Source organism: Ornithorhynchus anatinus, chromosome 1 (genome assembly GCF_004115215.2).
Source record: "Ornithorhynchus anatinus isolate Pmale09 chromosome 1, mOrnAna1.pri.v4, whole genome shotgun sequence".
In the NCBI taxonomy this organism is placed as follows: Eukaryota; Metazoa; Chordata; class Mammalia; order Monotremata; family Ornithorhynchidae; genus Ornithorhynchus; species Ornithorhynchus anatinus.
In genome coordinates this window covers 82,129,445-82,146,116 of record NC_041728.1, presented here as the reverse complement: position 1 = coordinate 82,146,116, position 16,672 = coordinate 82,129,445, and the positions used below count along the sequence as shown (strand labels likewise).

Below are 16,672 nucleotides of genomic sequence, written 5' to 3'. Positions count from 1 at the left end.
TCCCCCCCTCCTCCCCTTGCACCCACAGCTACTTTCAAGTGTGGCCTCTGGAACCCCCGCTCTGTTACAGGCAAGCTACCTTTCATCCATGACCTTTTCCTCTCCCGCTCTCTCCTCCTCCTCGCCCTTTCGGAAACGTGGCTCTCTCCCGAAGACACGGTCTCCGCCGCCGCTCTCTCCAGCGGAGGCCTCTCCTTCTCCCACTCCCCCAGACTCACCGGTAAGGGAGGAGGCGTCGGCTTCCTCCTCTCGCCCCGATGCCGCTTCCGCACTATCCCTCCTCCCCCCTCCCTCTCCTTCCCCTCCTTCGAAGCCCATATCATTCGCCTCTACCACCCACTCCAGTTACTTGTCGCCGTCATCTACCGCCCTCCCGGTCCCACCTCCGACTTCTTCAACCACCTTGACCCCTTTCTCACCTTCCTTCTCTCCTTCTCTCTGCCCACTCTGATCCTTGGAGACTTCAACATCCATACGGATGTACCCAACGACTCCTCTGCCGCCCGCCTGCTATCCCTCCTCGACTCTGCCGACCTCCTCCTCCACCATACCGCGCCCACTCACCGACTCGGTCACACCCTCGATCTTGTCATCTCCTACCGCTGCACTATCTCCTCACTCACCGACTCTGAAATCCCTCTCTCTGACCATAACCTTCTCACCTGCCTCATCTCTCACACTCCCTCCCCCTGCAAATCTTCGCTACTGCCCCACAGAGACCTCCGCTCTCTCGATCCCATCCGTCTTTCCAATAGCATCTCGCCTCACCTTGCCGCCCTGTCCTCTCTTCCCACTCTCGACGATCAGGTCTCCGCTCTCAACTCCACCCTCTCTACTCATCTCGACTCTCTCGCCCCCCTTTCCCTCCGCCGCTCTCGCGCCACTAACCCACAGCCCTGGATCACCTCCTCCGTCCGCCTCCTACGCTCCTATGCTCGAGCTGCTGAGCGCTGCTGGCGAAAGTCCAAGCACCAAGCCGACCTCACACACTTCAAATTTATCCTTTCCTGCCTTAACTCTGCCCTCTCCTCCGCCAGGCAAAGCTTCTTCTCCTCCCTCATCGACACCCATGCCCGTCACCCCCGCCGATTGTTCCGGACCTTTAACTCTCTCCTTAGGCCCCCTGTTCCTCCCCCTCCCCCATCTCTCACCCCTAATGATCTGGCCACCTATTTCCTCACGAAAATCAACACGATCAGGTCTGAGCTCCCCAAAGTCACCCCTCCGCCTCTCCCCTCCCCCCCACCAACCCCCTCCCCTACTTTCCCATCCTTCCCTGCAGTATCCTCAGAGGAGATCTCCTCCCTCCTCGCAAGTGCCACCCCCTCCACCTGCGCCTCGGACCCCATTCCCTCTCACCTTCTTAAAACCATCGCCCCTGCCCTCCTCCCTTCCTTAACTTCTATTTTTAACCACTCAATCTCCAAGGGCTCCTTCCCCTCTGCCTTCAAACACGCCCACGTCTCCCCCATCCTAAAAAAACCCGCTCTTGACCCCACTTCCCCCTCCAGTTATCGTCCTATCTCCCTACTACCCTTCCTTTCCAAAATCTTAGAACGAGTCGTCTACAATCGATGCCTAGAATTCCTTAACTCCCATTCTCTCCTAGACCCCCTCCAATCTGGCTTCCGTCCCCTCCACTCTACCGAGACTGCTCTCACTAAGGTCACCCATGACCTCCTTCTTGCCAAATCCAATGGCTCCTACTCCATTCTGATCCTCCTTGACCTCTCTGCTGCCTTTGACACTGTCGACCATCCCCTCCTCCTCCATACCTTATCTCACCTTGGCTTCACGGACTCTGTCCTCTCCTGGTTCTCCTCTTACCTCTCTGGCCGATCATTCTCGGTCTCCTACGCTGGAGCCTCCTCCCCCTCCCATCCTTTAACTGTTGGAGTTCCTCAAGGGTCAGTTCTTGGCCCTCTTCTGTTCTCCATTTACACTCACTCCCTCGGTGAACTCATCCGCTCTCACGGCTTTGACTACCATCTCTACGCAGATGACACGCAGATCTACATCTCCGCCCCTGTCCTCTCCCCCTCCCTTCAGGCTCGCATCTCCTCCTGCCTCCGGGACGTCTCCACCTGGATGTCGGCCCGCCACCTAAAACTCAACATGAGCAAGACTGAGCTCCTCATCTTCCCTCCCAAGCCCGGTCCGCTCCCAGACTTCTCCATCACCGTGGATGGCACGACCATCCTTCCCGTCCCGCAGGCCCGCAATCTCGGTGTCATCCTTGACTCGTCCCTCTCATTCACCCCACACATCCTATCCGTTACCAAGACCTGCCGGTTTCACCTCTACAATATCGCTAAGATCCGCCCTTTCCTCTCCACCCAAACGGCTACCTTACTATTACGGGCTCTCGTTATATCCCGGCTAGACTACTGTGTCAGCCTTCTCTCTGACCTCCCTTCCTCCTCTCTCGCCCCGCTCCGGTCTATTCTTCACTCCGCTGCCCGGCTCATCTTCCTGCAGAAACGATCTGGGCATGTCACTCCCCTTCTTAAACAACTCCAGTGGTTGCCTATCGACCTCCGCTCCAAACAAAAACTCCTCACTCTAGGCTTCAAGGCTCTCCATCACCTTGCCCCTTCCTACCTCTCCTCCCTTCTCTCTTTCTACCGCCCACCCCGCACGCTCCGCTCCTCTGCCGCCCACCTCCTCGCCGTCCCTCGGTCTCGCCTATCCCGCCGTCGACCCCTGGGTCACGTCCTCCCGCGGTCCTGGAACGCCCTCCCTCCTCACCTCCGCCAAACTGATTCTCTTTCCCTCTTCAAAACCTTACTTAAAAATCACCTCCTCCAAGAGGCGTTCCCAGACTGAGCTCCTCTTCCCCCTCTACTCCCACTGCCATCCCCCCTTTACCTCTCCGCAGCTAAAGCCTCATTTTCCCCTTTTCCCTCTGCTCCTCCACCTCTCCCTTCCCATCCCCACAGCACTGTACCCGTCCGCTCAACTGTATATATTTTCGTTACCCTATTTATTTTGTTAATGAATTGTACATCGCCTTGATTCTATTTAGTTGCCATTGTTTTTATGAGATGTTCTTCCCCTTGACGCTGTTTAGTGCCATTGTTCTTGTCTGTCCGTCTCCCCCGATTAGACTGTAAGCCCGTCAAACGGCAGGGACTGTCTCTATCTGTTGCCGACTTGTTCATCCCAAGCGCTTAGTACAGTGCTCTGCACATAGTAAGCGCTCAATAAATACTATTGAAATACTATTGAATAATTCTTAGTAAATATTGATGAGATGGGGGCAGGCAGGGGAGCAGAAAAAAGGAACGAATACCAGTGATTATGTGGTGTGGGTGAAAGAAAAAATATTTTTTTCTTAAAAAGCAGTGTTGCTACCACCACCAGTTACTTAGAGCTCTGTAGTTTGGGGGACATTCTTGAATTTACCTCATGATATCCACTAGACAATAGGGATGGGGAATAGATAGGTAAGGAGGTCATTGTTAACAGAAAACGAAGAGAAAAACTTTCTAGATGAGACTCTAAAGAATAATAGAAGAAATGAAAGCAGAAGTGGGAAAGAATGATTTCTGAAGCTGAAGAAGGAAAAGGGGAGATGGCTATTAAGATAACAGATATTGAGGAGAGCAGAGATGCTTTAGACAGGGTGAAAACAAACAATGAGGCTAGCATCCCTCTTGGTTAGGTGACTGGAAACCCTAATGAGCGGTAGAGGAATCTTTAAGGTAGAGTCTGGACCTGAGAGAGAGAAGGAAAGTTAGTGGTGGTCCAGAAACAGGTGCGCTAGCATATTGGCACAGAATCTTTGCATGCAAAACCTTTTATGGGTCAGTGCCCTCGGCATAGTGCTGATGCTGCACCTTCACAACAGTGATCAGCAAGTGGTTGGCTTGGATAGTTGTTATGGCCTTTGCTATCCACCTTAGCCAGCTATCTTCAGAGAAGCAGCGTGGCTCAGTGGAAAGAGCCCGGGCTTCAGAGTCAGAGGTCATAGGTTCGACTCCCGACTCTGCCACTTGTCAGCTGTGTGACTGTGGGCAAGTCACTTCTCTGTGCCTCAGTTACCTCATCTGTAAAAAGGGAATTAACTGTGAGCCTCACGTGGGACAACCTGATTACCCTGTATCTACCCCAGCGCTTAGAACAGTGCTCTGCACATAGTAAGCGCTTAACAAATATCAACATTATATACAGAGCACATTACTAAGTGCCTAGGAAAGTACAATATAATAGAGTTGATAGATGCTATTCCTGCCTGCAAGGTGCTTGAAGTCCTCTATGCCTCACTCCTTAATCAAAAGTGTCCCTCAAGCCTCTGTTCTGGTCCTCTTCGCTTCTCTTGGAGAATCACTGCTCCCAAAGTTTCAACTACCACCTCTATGGCAGATGCCTTCCAAAATGTGTCTCACTAGCCCTGACCTCTGCCTTTCTCTGCACTGTCAAACCTTCACCTGCCTCTAGTACAGTATCAACATAGTATCTAGTATCAACATAGGTATCCTGCCACCACTTTAGGTTAATTTTTCCAAAGCTGAACTCATCTTCCATTTCAAATCTTCTCCTTTTCCTAACCTCTCATCACAGTTGACAATACTACCACCCTCCCAATCACTGAAGCCTGAAATCCCTTAGCCTTCACTCCTCCCACTCTGTCAAACCTCCTTTTTGGCTCTAATTCCAGCTCTGTCACTTGTCTACTGTGTGACCTTGGTCAAGTCACTTAGCATCTTTGTACCTTAGTTTCTCCATCTATAAAATCAGGTTCTTCTTCTTCTTCCTGCTTAGACTGTAATCCCCATGTAGGAAAGGGATTGTGTCCAACATGGTTATCTTTATCTATCCCACTGTTTACTACAGTGCCTGCACATAGGAAATGTTTAACAAATGCCACAATTACTATGATAGTTGCTGTTGCAAATCCTGTTGGGTTTTCTTCCACCATATTTCCAGGATCTGTCTCTTCCTCTCCATTTGACCAAGCACTCATAACATCCTGAATTGACTACTGCATCAACCTTCTTGCAGACCTCCATGTTTCCAAGCTCTCCTCTCTCCCGTTCATACTTTATTCCAATGCCTAGATCATTTTTCTAAAACATTTTTCTTGCACAGTTCCCACTCTTTGAAAACCATAATAGGGGTACATTCCTCTGTATGTAAAGTAGAAATATATGACCACTGACTTCAAAACACTCTATCAGCTTTCTTTCCTCCATTTGACCTTGCTCAATCAATCACTGATGCAAAACACTGAACTAAGCACTTTGAAAGCACAGCATAACAGAGTTGGTAGACATGTCCCTTGCCTACAATGAGCTTACAGTCAAGAGGACAAGCTTTGATCTTCTTAAACTACACCATAGCTCATATGCACAACATGGTGTAGTGTATAGAGCACAGGTCTGGAAGTCAGAAGGTCATGGGTTCTAGTCCTGGCTCTGAGACTTGGCTGCTGTGTGACCCTGAGCAAGTTACTTCACTTCTCTGGGCCTCAGTTACTTCATCAGTAAAATGGGGATTGAGATTGTGAGCACCACATGGGACAAGGACTTTAGGCAGCCTGATTTGCTTGTATTCATCCCTGCATTTAGTCAGTGTCTGGCACATGTTAAGCACTTAAATACCATCATCATTATTATTATTATTATATGCTTCACTGTTCTTCAAACTGTTAGCTGTTGTGGCCAGAGAACGTGTCTACCAACTCTGTTGTAGTCTCCCAAGTGATTAGTATAGTGCTCAAAGTAAACACTCAATAAATATGATTGATTGATCAATTCTTGAGTGAACATATTCACTATGCCTCCCTCCTGCTTGGAATTCCCTCCCCTTTTACATCTGGCGGACCACTGCCCTCACCATCTTCAAGGCTCTTTGGAAATCACATTATCTCCAGAAATCCTTTGTTGATTAATGGCTGATCTCCCATTCTTTTTCCATCCCCTACTACCATTTTGGCACTTCCACATCACCTATGTCCTTGGTTACTTAGTCACACTCCCATCATTGCAAATACATACATATCTGTATTTTCTTTTGCATCACCTTATTGGTAATTTATTTTGGTGTTTGTCTTCCTAGATAGACTGTAAGATCCCTGAGGCCAGATCATGTCCACTAACTTTATTGTAGTCTCCCAAGTATGTAATACAGGGCTATTATTAATACTATTGATTAAATTGATTCTAGTCAAATAGCCATGCCTTTGATAAATTAGTTATTAATTTCTGACCTTTTGCCTTCTTGATCCTGTGGACATTTTAGCGATACAACTTCCTAGGGAAACAAATTCTAGATGCTTACCAGCTGTTAGTTTTTGACACAGTGGAGGGAAAACTTGAGCAAACACTTTGGGAATTACCACTTAAAAGTGATGAGATAGAGGATCTATTTTTGGGTAGGAGTTGAGAAGTTCCTCAGACAAATATTTTTTCCAGTTAAAATAGTTCAGTCAGTCTCTCGACTATAATTTTATGGCAGGCCTGTGGATATGTGGCCACATGACATTTTCCTGCAAGCAGCTCTTTTTCCTGCACTGATTCTTATCTGTGTGATGCTCCAAAAACATCTAGAGTTTACTAGACTCTCTGGCCAAGAAATTCCTAGCATCTCTGGTTTAGAAGCTGAGAGGCAGTGAGATTAACAGTTGAAGGATTGGAGCACAGGAAGCTGCTGTCTCTTGAATGAGAATTTTGCACATCTGTCACTTTGGACAATTTTCAAACTTGCTCCTTTGGGCATACAGTAAAGTGCTCTCTTGAACTAAGCTTGAAGGTTTTTGGCCTTCATATTGAGCTGTGTAATTGAGAGAATTCAAGCATAGGCAGTGTATGGTTGCATGAATAAATACTGAATATGCAACCTGATTAATTTCCAAAATTTTAAAGATCCTGGTTTCACATGTCAGTTTTGAATGGGAGTGGGAGGAAGATATAAGAGAAAATGCCTTCGCCATATATAATTAATCCTTTTTCAAATAGATTTTTTAAATTATGCAACATAATCCTTTAGGTCTAACAGATGAATCGCCCAATCAGAAAAGATGGGTTTATTGGAAAGCTTCCTATCATCTCAGAGTCCCAGGAAGCTAATCAATATAGTCAGCAGTAAACACGCTGTATTACTGAACCAGCTATGAGTAAATTTCAATGATCTTCACGGTATGAGGGCCCCCAATTTTTTTTTTAATGCTCCCTATGTTCCTACCCATCCATAAAAATGTTCCAGACATCCTTTCCTTGCAAAAAGAAAAATTATTTGTCAGCTTCCTGCAATATAAAAAAAACAGCAGGGATTTTTAGAGTACTTCACCATACCGCAGAGGCAGTATTATTGACCTGACTGAGGCTGATAAAAGCCACAGGAGCCTGAAAACTAGCAAAGATGGGGATATGTGTAACAAATTATTTCTATCTAGTGGCAGACAAAAAGACCACCTCCAACAAAATAAACAGAAAAACCAACTGTTTCTAGACTCTCTCCTGTGAGCTAGGACTATTCCAATATGGTCTCAAATGCATAAATTCTTCAGCCCCCATGAAGGCCGCTTCCACTTATCATTGCTTTGATTTTCTGTTTACTGTAATTAACTGATAACATTCATTCACTTTCAAAATGTTGGTAGACTGACAATATTTCCTTAGGCTGAGGAAATGAGATTTTCCAAGCAAACTGCTGGCTACTTAAGATAACTAGGTTGGTGGCACAGACATACATATTGAATTATTAGAAACTAGAGGGTGTATAGAATTATTCAATGAGCATTAGTGTTCAAATAGTCAGTGAGAATTCTGACCCTATATTTTGGCGAATATCAGAGGGGGAAAATGGGTCAGAGGTGAGTGCAATGACACGTAGGGCATCTGCATGGAGCTCTGAATAGTGAAGTCTTCTGGAGTAGAAGGTATCTGAGAATCAACCAGATGATCAGAAAGAGATAGATTTTAGGTGAGAGTTTCTTGACATCCACATCTACATTTGGCTCTGGACAGTGTTTAATGTGAACGTTGAACAACTAGTTATGAGTTAAAAGTCAAAGATGAATTTACCAAATGTAACATTCTGGAAAATTTTAATCTTTTCAGCTTTCTACAGGCATACCACTCATAATGCCTATAAAACAACAGGTACTACAAAATGGCAAGAGATAATAAACAACATGGTCCTAGAGTTCAAATTAGTCTTCCTCTATCAAATCAATTCTCCTGTTCAGTTCTTTGACAGCTGAGTTAGAGATGCCATTGGCTCAGGCTGAGGTGATAAAGGGTGTGGCCTCCAGGAGTTGCAACGTGGCTCTCCAAAAATCCTCTCATGACTCTATCAGACCTTTGGATCATATCAGGCCCTGGACCACATACCAGGCTGTCTGGGTAGGCAGGGATGTAGGTGCCCCCCAGATTTAACCCAAGAAGCCCTACCAGGTTCAGGGTTGTGCCAGGAAGTGAGAAGCTAATAACCCAGTCTTGAATTCTTGAAGGAGTAAGAGGAACCTCTCCAGGTTCCAGGGATGGGTGATATCTGGGCATTCAACAAGATGAGGTTGGCAAGGTAGAGGGCCTGTTCCACCCAAAAAGCTCTGGAAGTGAAGCCTTTAGTCTCATCCTCAGTTAGTCTCACAGTAAGGTCCTTGTAGGCAGGGAATATGTCTGTCTATTTTCCTAAGTGCTTAGTACAGTGTTCTCACACAGAGTAAACAATCAATATCACCGATTGTTTGATCAATTGGAGAGGTGCATGATTTGGTAGATTACATTAAATCCAATTCAGGAAGTCTATATGAGAGAAGACAAGACAGTGAGCTGGATGTAGGAGAAGAAAAGATAAGTAAAAAAAAATCAGTCATAATTAATGAGTGCTTACTGTGTGCAGAGCACTGTACACAGAACTTAGGAGAGTACAATATAAGAGTTGGTAGATACATCCACTGCCAAAAACAGCTGATGGGGAGCCTTGAAACAAAGGGTTAGGCATTTCATTTTGTGCAAGAAAAACTGGCTAGTCATTGGAGGTTTTTGACAAGAGGAATGATGTCTATTGAAGCAGCATGGCCAGTGAAAAGAGCACAACATGAGAATCAGAGGACTTGGGTTCTGATTCCAGCTCCACCACTTATTTGCTGTTTGACCTTCAGCAAGTCACTTACCTCTCTGTGCCTGAGTTACCTCATTGGTAAAATGAGGATTAAGACCATGAACCCTATATGAGCCAGAGATTGTGTCCAACCTGAATTACCTTTTATCCACCCTAGCACCTACTATATTGCCTGGCATATAATAAGCATTTAAGAAATACCATATTTTAAATAAAAGGTCAGTTCAAAAGCCTGGAGAGCATAAAGGTTCATGGCAGGGATTACAGGAGGCTATTATAGTAATCCAGCCACCAGTTAATAAGTGTACAGCAGGGTGGTGAGATGATTATTTTTCATGTTAATACGTTATTGATTTGAGATAGTTATATTTTCATGATAACATTACTATTTCCACTAACTCAACTAAACAAATAGTTTTCCCTGCACCCTGCCATTAGAGTATCTTATCATCAGATAATAGTATTCATTAAGTACTTACTCTGTGTCCAAGCACTGTACTAATCTCTTGGGAGAGTATGATAGAGTTGTCAGACATCCTCCCTACTCTCAAGGCACTTAAAATCTAGGGGGTTCATGGAAAGTGGCTATTGAGGTTCTGTGCTTTTACAGGAAGTGAGGAAACCAAAACTTATAGGCTTGGAATCCCTAAATTAATAGTGGAAAGTGAATTTTGGTGAAGCCTCTGATCATTTTTTCCATGGCATTTATTAGTAGGAAACAATTCTGAGTCCTCTGGGCTTGTGCAATGCCCTTGGACTGTACCCATAAACTCTGAGGTAGCACTGGGGCTCAGTCCAGGTTCTAGGGTTCCATGGCTATCTGGAAGTCTTTTCTAAACCCAGGTTTAGGGGACAAAGGGAGCTCCTGGGACTCCTATCAATTGTGTTTGAGCACTTGGAGACTGAGACAATCTTGATATGGCTGATTAAATGGTTTCAGCCCTAGTCATTTGCCACAGTCCTAGCCCAAATCTATTTGGAAGTTATGTGACCTTTTGAAATTAGGCAGGATTTGAGATATAGGCCACTGTCACCCAGACCTTGGCTATGATCCTCAGCTGGTCAGCTGGTCAGCAGAGTGGCCACAGAAAGAAAATACCCACAGCACCTGGGGGCACCAAATTACCATGCTACTATTAAGATTTTTTGCATGCAATCTCTGTTCATAGACTTATTTTGACAATATTTTATTTAGTTCTTCCAGTTGCTCAATTACTATTTTTTTAAACCAAAAAGTGATCTTCCAGAGAAAAGTAAAAGCTGAAGGGGAGTAAAGATACATAGAAATATACATACATATATATTAATAATAATAATAATGTTGGTATTTGTTAAGTGCTTACTATGTGCAGAGCACTGTTCTAAGCGATGAGGTAGATACAGGGTAATCAGGTTGTCCCACGTGAGGCTCACAGTCTTAATCCCCATTTTACAGATGAGGTAACCGAGGCACAGAGAAGTTAAGTGACTTGCCCACAGTCACACAACTGACAAGTGGCAGAGCCAGGATTCAAACCTATGACCTCTGACTCCCAAACCCGTGCTCTTTCCACTGATGTATATATATTTAGAAAAGCAGCATGGCCAAGTGAATAGAACATGGGCCTGGGAGTCAGAAGGAGTTGGGTTCTAATCCCAGCTCTGCCCTTGTCTGCTGCGTGACTTTGAGCAAGTCACTTCACTTCTCTATTATAAGTATTATAAGTATTTCACTGACAGTTACTTCACCTGTCAAAGGGTTATTCAGATTATGAGCTCCAGATGGGTGACGAACAGTGTCCAACCTGATTTGCATGTATCAATCCCAGTGCTTAGTATACTGCCTGGCTCAGAGCATTTAACAAACCCCACAATTATTAACTAAGAAATTCAAAGAGAATATAAGTGTTTTATCCTAAATCGCATATTTTCTAAAGTTTAAAAAGGAGAATTGGCTTCTCTCAGGAGTAAGCTCTTAATAGTTTGACACTGTAATAACCTCACAGATTTCTGCAATAAATATGCATGTAAAAAATCAAATAAGCACTCTCACTTCAAGTAGATGGGGGAAAACTGCCTACAAGAAAAATAGCCCTATTTTAAACATAAATACATTCTTTAAGTAGCAAATGTATCAAAAATGATGAAAAGGGTTTGTGAAAGGTAAGTGGATTTATGCTGAAGTCTCAAATACTGGAATGTTTTTCTCCATTAGCAGTGACCTAAATGACTGTGGAGATTGTCATTTCTCTTCAAAAGGGGAGAAAAAGTCTGCTTTAAAAATCAGTAGAGGGAGCTGCTGCACTACATAACTTTTCTGGTTCAATGTTTTCCACATTGCTGTGCACTGAAATGCGTCATCAGAGCATACCACACAGCTAATGTTGCAGTATTAGAAAAAGTAAAAGCAATACTAATAAAGTAACATCAAGAATAGAGCACCTTGTAAGCTCTTTTTTGACAAAGAACATGTTTACCAACTGTTACAATGTTATATCAGTAAACTGCTCTGCACATATAAAAGTCCCAGTGAACACGATTGATTGATAAATAAATATAGGTATACCTCAGGTTACAGCCACTCCATGATACACATAGCCACTACTGACTTACGCCTCAACATCTCAATGCACAACCACAGTTAGCTGAAAAAGCTTCTTCTTTTTCTGACTTCTGCAAACATTTATAATCAAACTACAACTTTTCATTTAGTTAAAATTTAAAAGTGCATGTAAGTCTATGGGAGAATGTTCCCTCGATATAGCCATTCAAGATACTTCCTCATCTTCGAGGACAAAGGGCTGATTCATGGAGAACCCCTGTAACGTAATAATAATAATGATAATAATAATGGTATTTGTAAAGTGCTTACTATGTGCCAAGCACTGTTCTAAGCACTGGGGTAGATACAAGATAATCAGGTTGCCCCACTTGGGGTTCATAGTTTTAATTCCCATTTTACAGATGAGGTAACAGGTACAGAGAAGATAAGTGGCTTGCCTAATTTCACACAGCAGACAAGTGGCAGAGGCAGGATTAGAACCCATGTCCTCTGACTCCCAAGCCCATGCTCTTTCCAGCGAGCCACGCTGCTTCTGTATATTGAACGACTATTTCAAAATTAAACACTGTTTAATAAACCTTTGTATAGCGATGAGCTAATGGGAAAAGAGACTGCATAATAGGTGAATTGACATGAACATATCTTTTAAATATTCAATTAAATTATCTTACCCTGATTTTTTTATTTTATTTTCGGCTGGCTTCTTGTGTTCTTCACAGGTATCTGACAATTGGTTGTTTAGGGAGAATAAATTGAGGTTTCTGAGGCTTAACAAGTAAGTCAATGTCACCTTAAGCCAAGTTTTTGTTTCTACTGGGCAGGTTTTTAGGTAAACTAGAAATTCGATATGCAGGCAAGACTGATATTCTGATACATTGGAAACAGTATTGTAAGTTTACAGTCTGGAGTGGAAAGATTTTGTTTTTTTCCAATTAAGCTTGTTGTTGTAGTTTCATATTGTAAATGATTTTGTTGCAATAAAAAAAACTGTGTTTGGTTCCTATTGTATATGATTTTGTTGCAATAAAAAGAGGTTGTGTTTGATTAAAAATTGTATTACTGTACAGGTTATTTCACTGAAAGTATTATTAGAGGACTATACTTTCACTTTTAACTGTTTATGATTGATCAGAAAATGCTACTTGTATTAAATGGGTTGTACAGATTAAATAATTATGGGAACAATAATTAATATGAAATGAAACAAGTACACAGAGATGATTCAATTAACAATTTCATAAGAGTTTTTAATTAAATATTTTGGGCCTGTAATAGTTTTCTTTAAGGAAGTATCATTTCAAGAAGAGAAAAAAGGAGTAAGTCCTTGGGGCCAATCAGAGCTCTGTAACTGGGGACTGTTATAAAAGGGGCCTGGAGAAAATGTGCCTTTCCTTAAAAGGAATATTTATTATATAGGATGACTATACTTTTTTTTTTTTAAGAAAATCAAACATGAAAAAATACCCAGTGAATTTACTTCAGAAAAATGGAGGCAGAAATAATTATAATATTATGGCATTTGTTAAGCACTTACTAGGCACATGCACATGCCAGGCACTGGTTTGTTCACCAGTCCCTGTCCTACATAGGGCTCACAATCTTAATCCCCATTTTACAGATGAGGAAACTGAGGCACAGAGAAGTGAAGTGACTTGCCCACAGCCACATGACAAAAAAGTAGTGGAGCCTGGATTAGAAGCCATAAACTTCTTTGTCCCAGGACTGTGCTCTACTCACTGAGTATGCTGCTTCAGAAAAAGATACAACTTCTTTGATTAGGCAAGTATTTCAATTTTTTTTTTAAAAAATGGCATGCATTAAGCACTTACTATGTGCCAAGCACTGTACTAAGAGCTGTGGTAAATACAAAACTAATCAGGTGGGACACTGTCACTGTTCCTCATGGGGCTCACAGTCATTTCTCATAGGGCTCAGTCAGATGAAGTAACGGAGACACAGAGAAATGAAGTGACTTGCTCAAAGTCATACAGCAGATAAGTGGTAGAACCACGATAAGAACCCAGGTCCTTCTGACTTCCAGGCTCTAGTGCTCATTCTATCCACTAAGCCATGCTGCTTCTCAGCTGTCTCCACTACATCTAGAGAATGATCTCTTTTTCCACCACGGTGGTATTTGTTAAACACTTCCTATGTGTCAAATACTGTACTTACTGGGGAAGATACAAGATAATCAGGTCAGAAATAGTCAATCTATGGGGGAGGGAGAAGTTATTTAATCTCCATTTTACAGATGAGGAAACTAACACAGAGAAGTAGCTTGCCGGTGGTCATACAGCAGGCAGGTGGTGAGACCAGAATTAAAACCTGGTTGTCCTGACACCCAGTTCTGTGCTTTCTCTACTCTTCTCAATTAATAGTGACCATTTGGGTTATAGTGGTTGTAATGAGGCCAGGGCTAGTGGAAAGACAGAAGTAGGGAGGCAACGAATTCAAGGGTCTTCATCTGTCTCATTTTTGTTAGCTAGACTGAGGAAGTTCCTTCAGCTCCTTCCACACAGTTAATCTACAACTGTGGATTAACATACTCAGACCCTTGAAATCTTGTGTTTTAATAGTACCTTGTGGGTTTAAGGAAATGTAGGTAGATACTTATTTAAAACTTGTATAATGAATTACATAAGCATTTGGATAATGGTCCACCTTATTTATTGAACATTTACTCTGTGCAGAATATTGTACTAAGTGCTAAAGAAAATTAAATACCACAGAATTGGAAAGACGTGATCCCTGCACTCAGGGAGCTTACAATCTAGATGGTGGTCACAGTTTTCTAAGAAGTACTATTTTATTTATGCTACGATCCTCAATTCTTTAGATTTTCTAAATCTTTTTTTACCAAAAAACTGAAAATAATTATTTTTGCTTTCAGGATGGATTTTTCCGCTTCAACAAATTCTATGTTACTTTAGTCTAAAGGATACAGATATTAAATTATTTTTCATTATCAAGATGTTTATTTGGGCACTGATTCGGCATTTCAGATCCTTGTCTGGGTTTAAGTGTTCGAATAATGTAGTTAAAGAAAACTTCCACATTTCTGACCAAAGCATAAACCTCTGTTTTGCACAGTACAAATCATTTCATATAATTCTGCATTTCTTAATCTTTTAAATTCTGCAGTAAACTCATTTGATCTAGGGTTGATTATTCATTCCAGAATTGAATAAAATCCTCCCCTGGTTCACACAGTTGGCAAGCTCTCTGTACAGACCTTCATCTCTCAAATTCTTCCTCTGAGACCATAATTATCTCATCTTACATAAAGGATCATATATTTGGTAAACTTGCATGAATGCCCAGTGACAATAGTTAGCAAGCATTAGTTGTCTTCCCCTAAACTACTAAACAATTCCTGGCAATATCCATTCTTTTTTTTTTTTTCTTCTACCAAAAAAATTGGAATGAGAACCAAGACAACACATTTTTTCCCCATTGCTATGTCAATTCCTGCTGGGAAATTTGGACCACTTCAGCAGTAATACCAGCAGGATTTTTTCTGTTGCTATCAGGATTTCAATACTTCCAAAATTGGAGAGTCAGAAGATCACAGATGTTCAACAAATGCCACAAATCCACAAGAAGCAAACCTAATGTAAAGGCTAGGACAATGTAAGTGTAGGGGAGGAGATTTTAGAAAGGGCTGTTGTGCTTCTCTGCACACGAAACAGCTGTTCAGAACTTTCTTTTCTTCTCTCCCACCCCGAGTCCCATTGAGGAACTGTACTTTAGCAGTGCTCTCCCCACACAACTTGCCTCAGTTCTGTGGGGTGAAAAGTTCCTGGATCCATTTTTGTAGAACAAAAGCATGCGTGCCACACAATATCTTAAATAACAATAATAATAATAAATGGTATAAGAAATAGTACTTACTTTGTGCCAAATACTCTATATAGTAGTGGGGTAGATATAATGAAATCATACACAGTCATTGTACACATGGGGTTCATAATGTCAGGGGGAAGGGAAACTGGTATCTATTCCCCATTTTACACATGACAAACCCGAGGCGTGGAGAAGATATATGACTTACCCAATGTCACATAACAGGCAAATGGAAGAGCCAGCATTAGCACTCAAGTGTCTTAAAATGTAAATGTGCATTGCTGGTACCTATCATATTACTCAGGAGCAGCAAATAGGCATTGGGCAAAACAAAGCCTTTCGATAGTAAAGGGGAAAATATGCTCACATGGATTCTTTGTTGGAGTTTAAAATATCAGTGCTGGACCATGAATTTTGACTACTTCCCTAACACATATTTCCTAGAATCAGGGGTCTTTCTTTGCTTACTCACCGGAGGGCCGGGTGGTCCTGGTTTCCCAGGGGGACCTGTTTTGCCCCTTCTTCCCTTTAAACAAAAAGAGAAAAAAGAATTTATCAGCATTATTGCTCTCAGCTGCTTTGAATACAGCAATACACTTAAGAGCACAATTAATTAGCGGGCATATTAACAAAAAAAATCAGAATCTTTCCGCTTCTAAATAACCCTGTACTACTGATTACACCATCAGTTAGTTCTAATAGTCTCAGGACAGTTCTAAAATAACCATACTACACAATACATTTACATTACCTGATTTTTTATGGTCAGCTTTTTTGTGTGGTGTTTCCTTGAACAAAGACATATTGATAAGGTAATAACATAAAACAAACCCTGCATCATCCAGATGACCCACTGAACTGTGGATTAGATAAAGTTCTGTGGTTTGGGATACAATACTGGCTGAAGTGCTACTGCAAGCCCTATAATAATATTTATAGGTTGCATGCAGTTCATTTAACATGACTGATTTATCTAGACTGACTTCTGGTGTGTCCACTAGTGGGCTGATATGCAGGCATCTTGTTTATTGAGACTCATCACTTGCCATTTGTCACCTGTTCATTTTCACAACTAGCTAAAACTTCATTTCAAGGGCAAACCAGAAGAGTATGCTAATACCTTTTGGCAGCCATACCACCCTAAAGTTATTTTCTCATAAAATCAAATGACCTCAGGAAGTCCACTGATGGAGAAGTAATATTTCTGAGTGTGAATTC

The 16,672-nt window shown here is 42.4% G+C and overlaps 1 protein-coding gene across 3 annotated transcripts in view; it reads right to left on the bottom strand.

Annotated features, from left to right (window-relative positions):
* The window catches only part of COL19A1 (collagen type XIX alpha 1 chain), a 340,279-nt gene that overhangs the window by 100,839 nt on the left and 222,768 nt on the right, over nucleotides 1–16,672 (bottom strand). For all 3 annotated transcript variants that reach the window (XM_029066938.1, XM_029066939.2, XM_029066941.2), the window contains exon 16: nucleotides 15,927–15,980. In XM_029066938.1, the coding sequence (XP_028922771.1) occupies nucleotides 15,927–15,980 (54 nt within the window). The remainder of the gene's footprint in view (nucleotides 1–15,926; nucleotides 15,981–16,672) is intronic.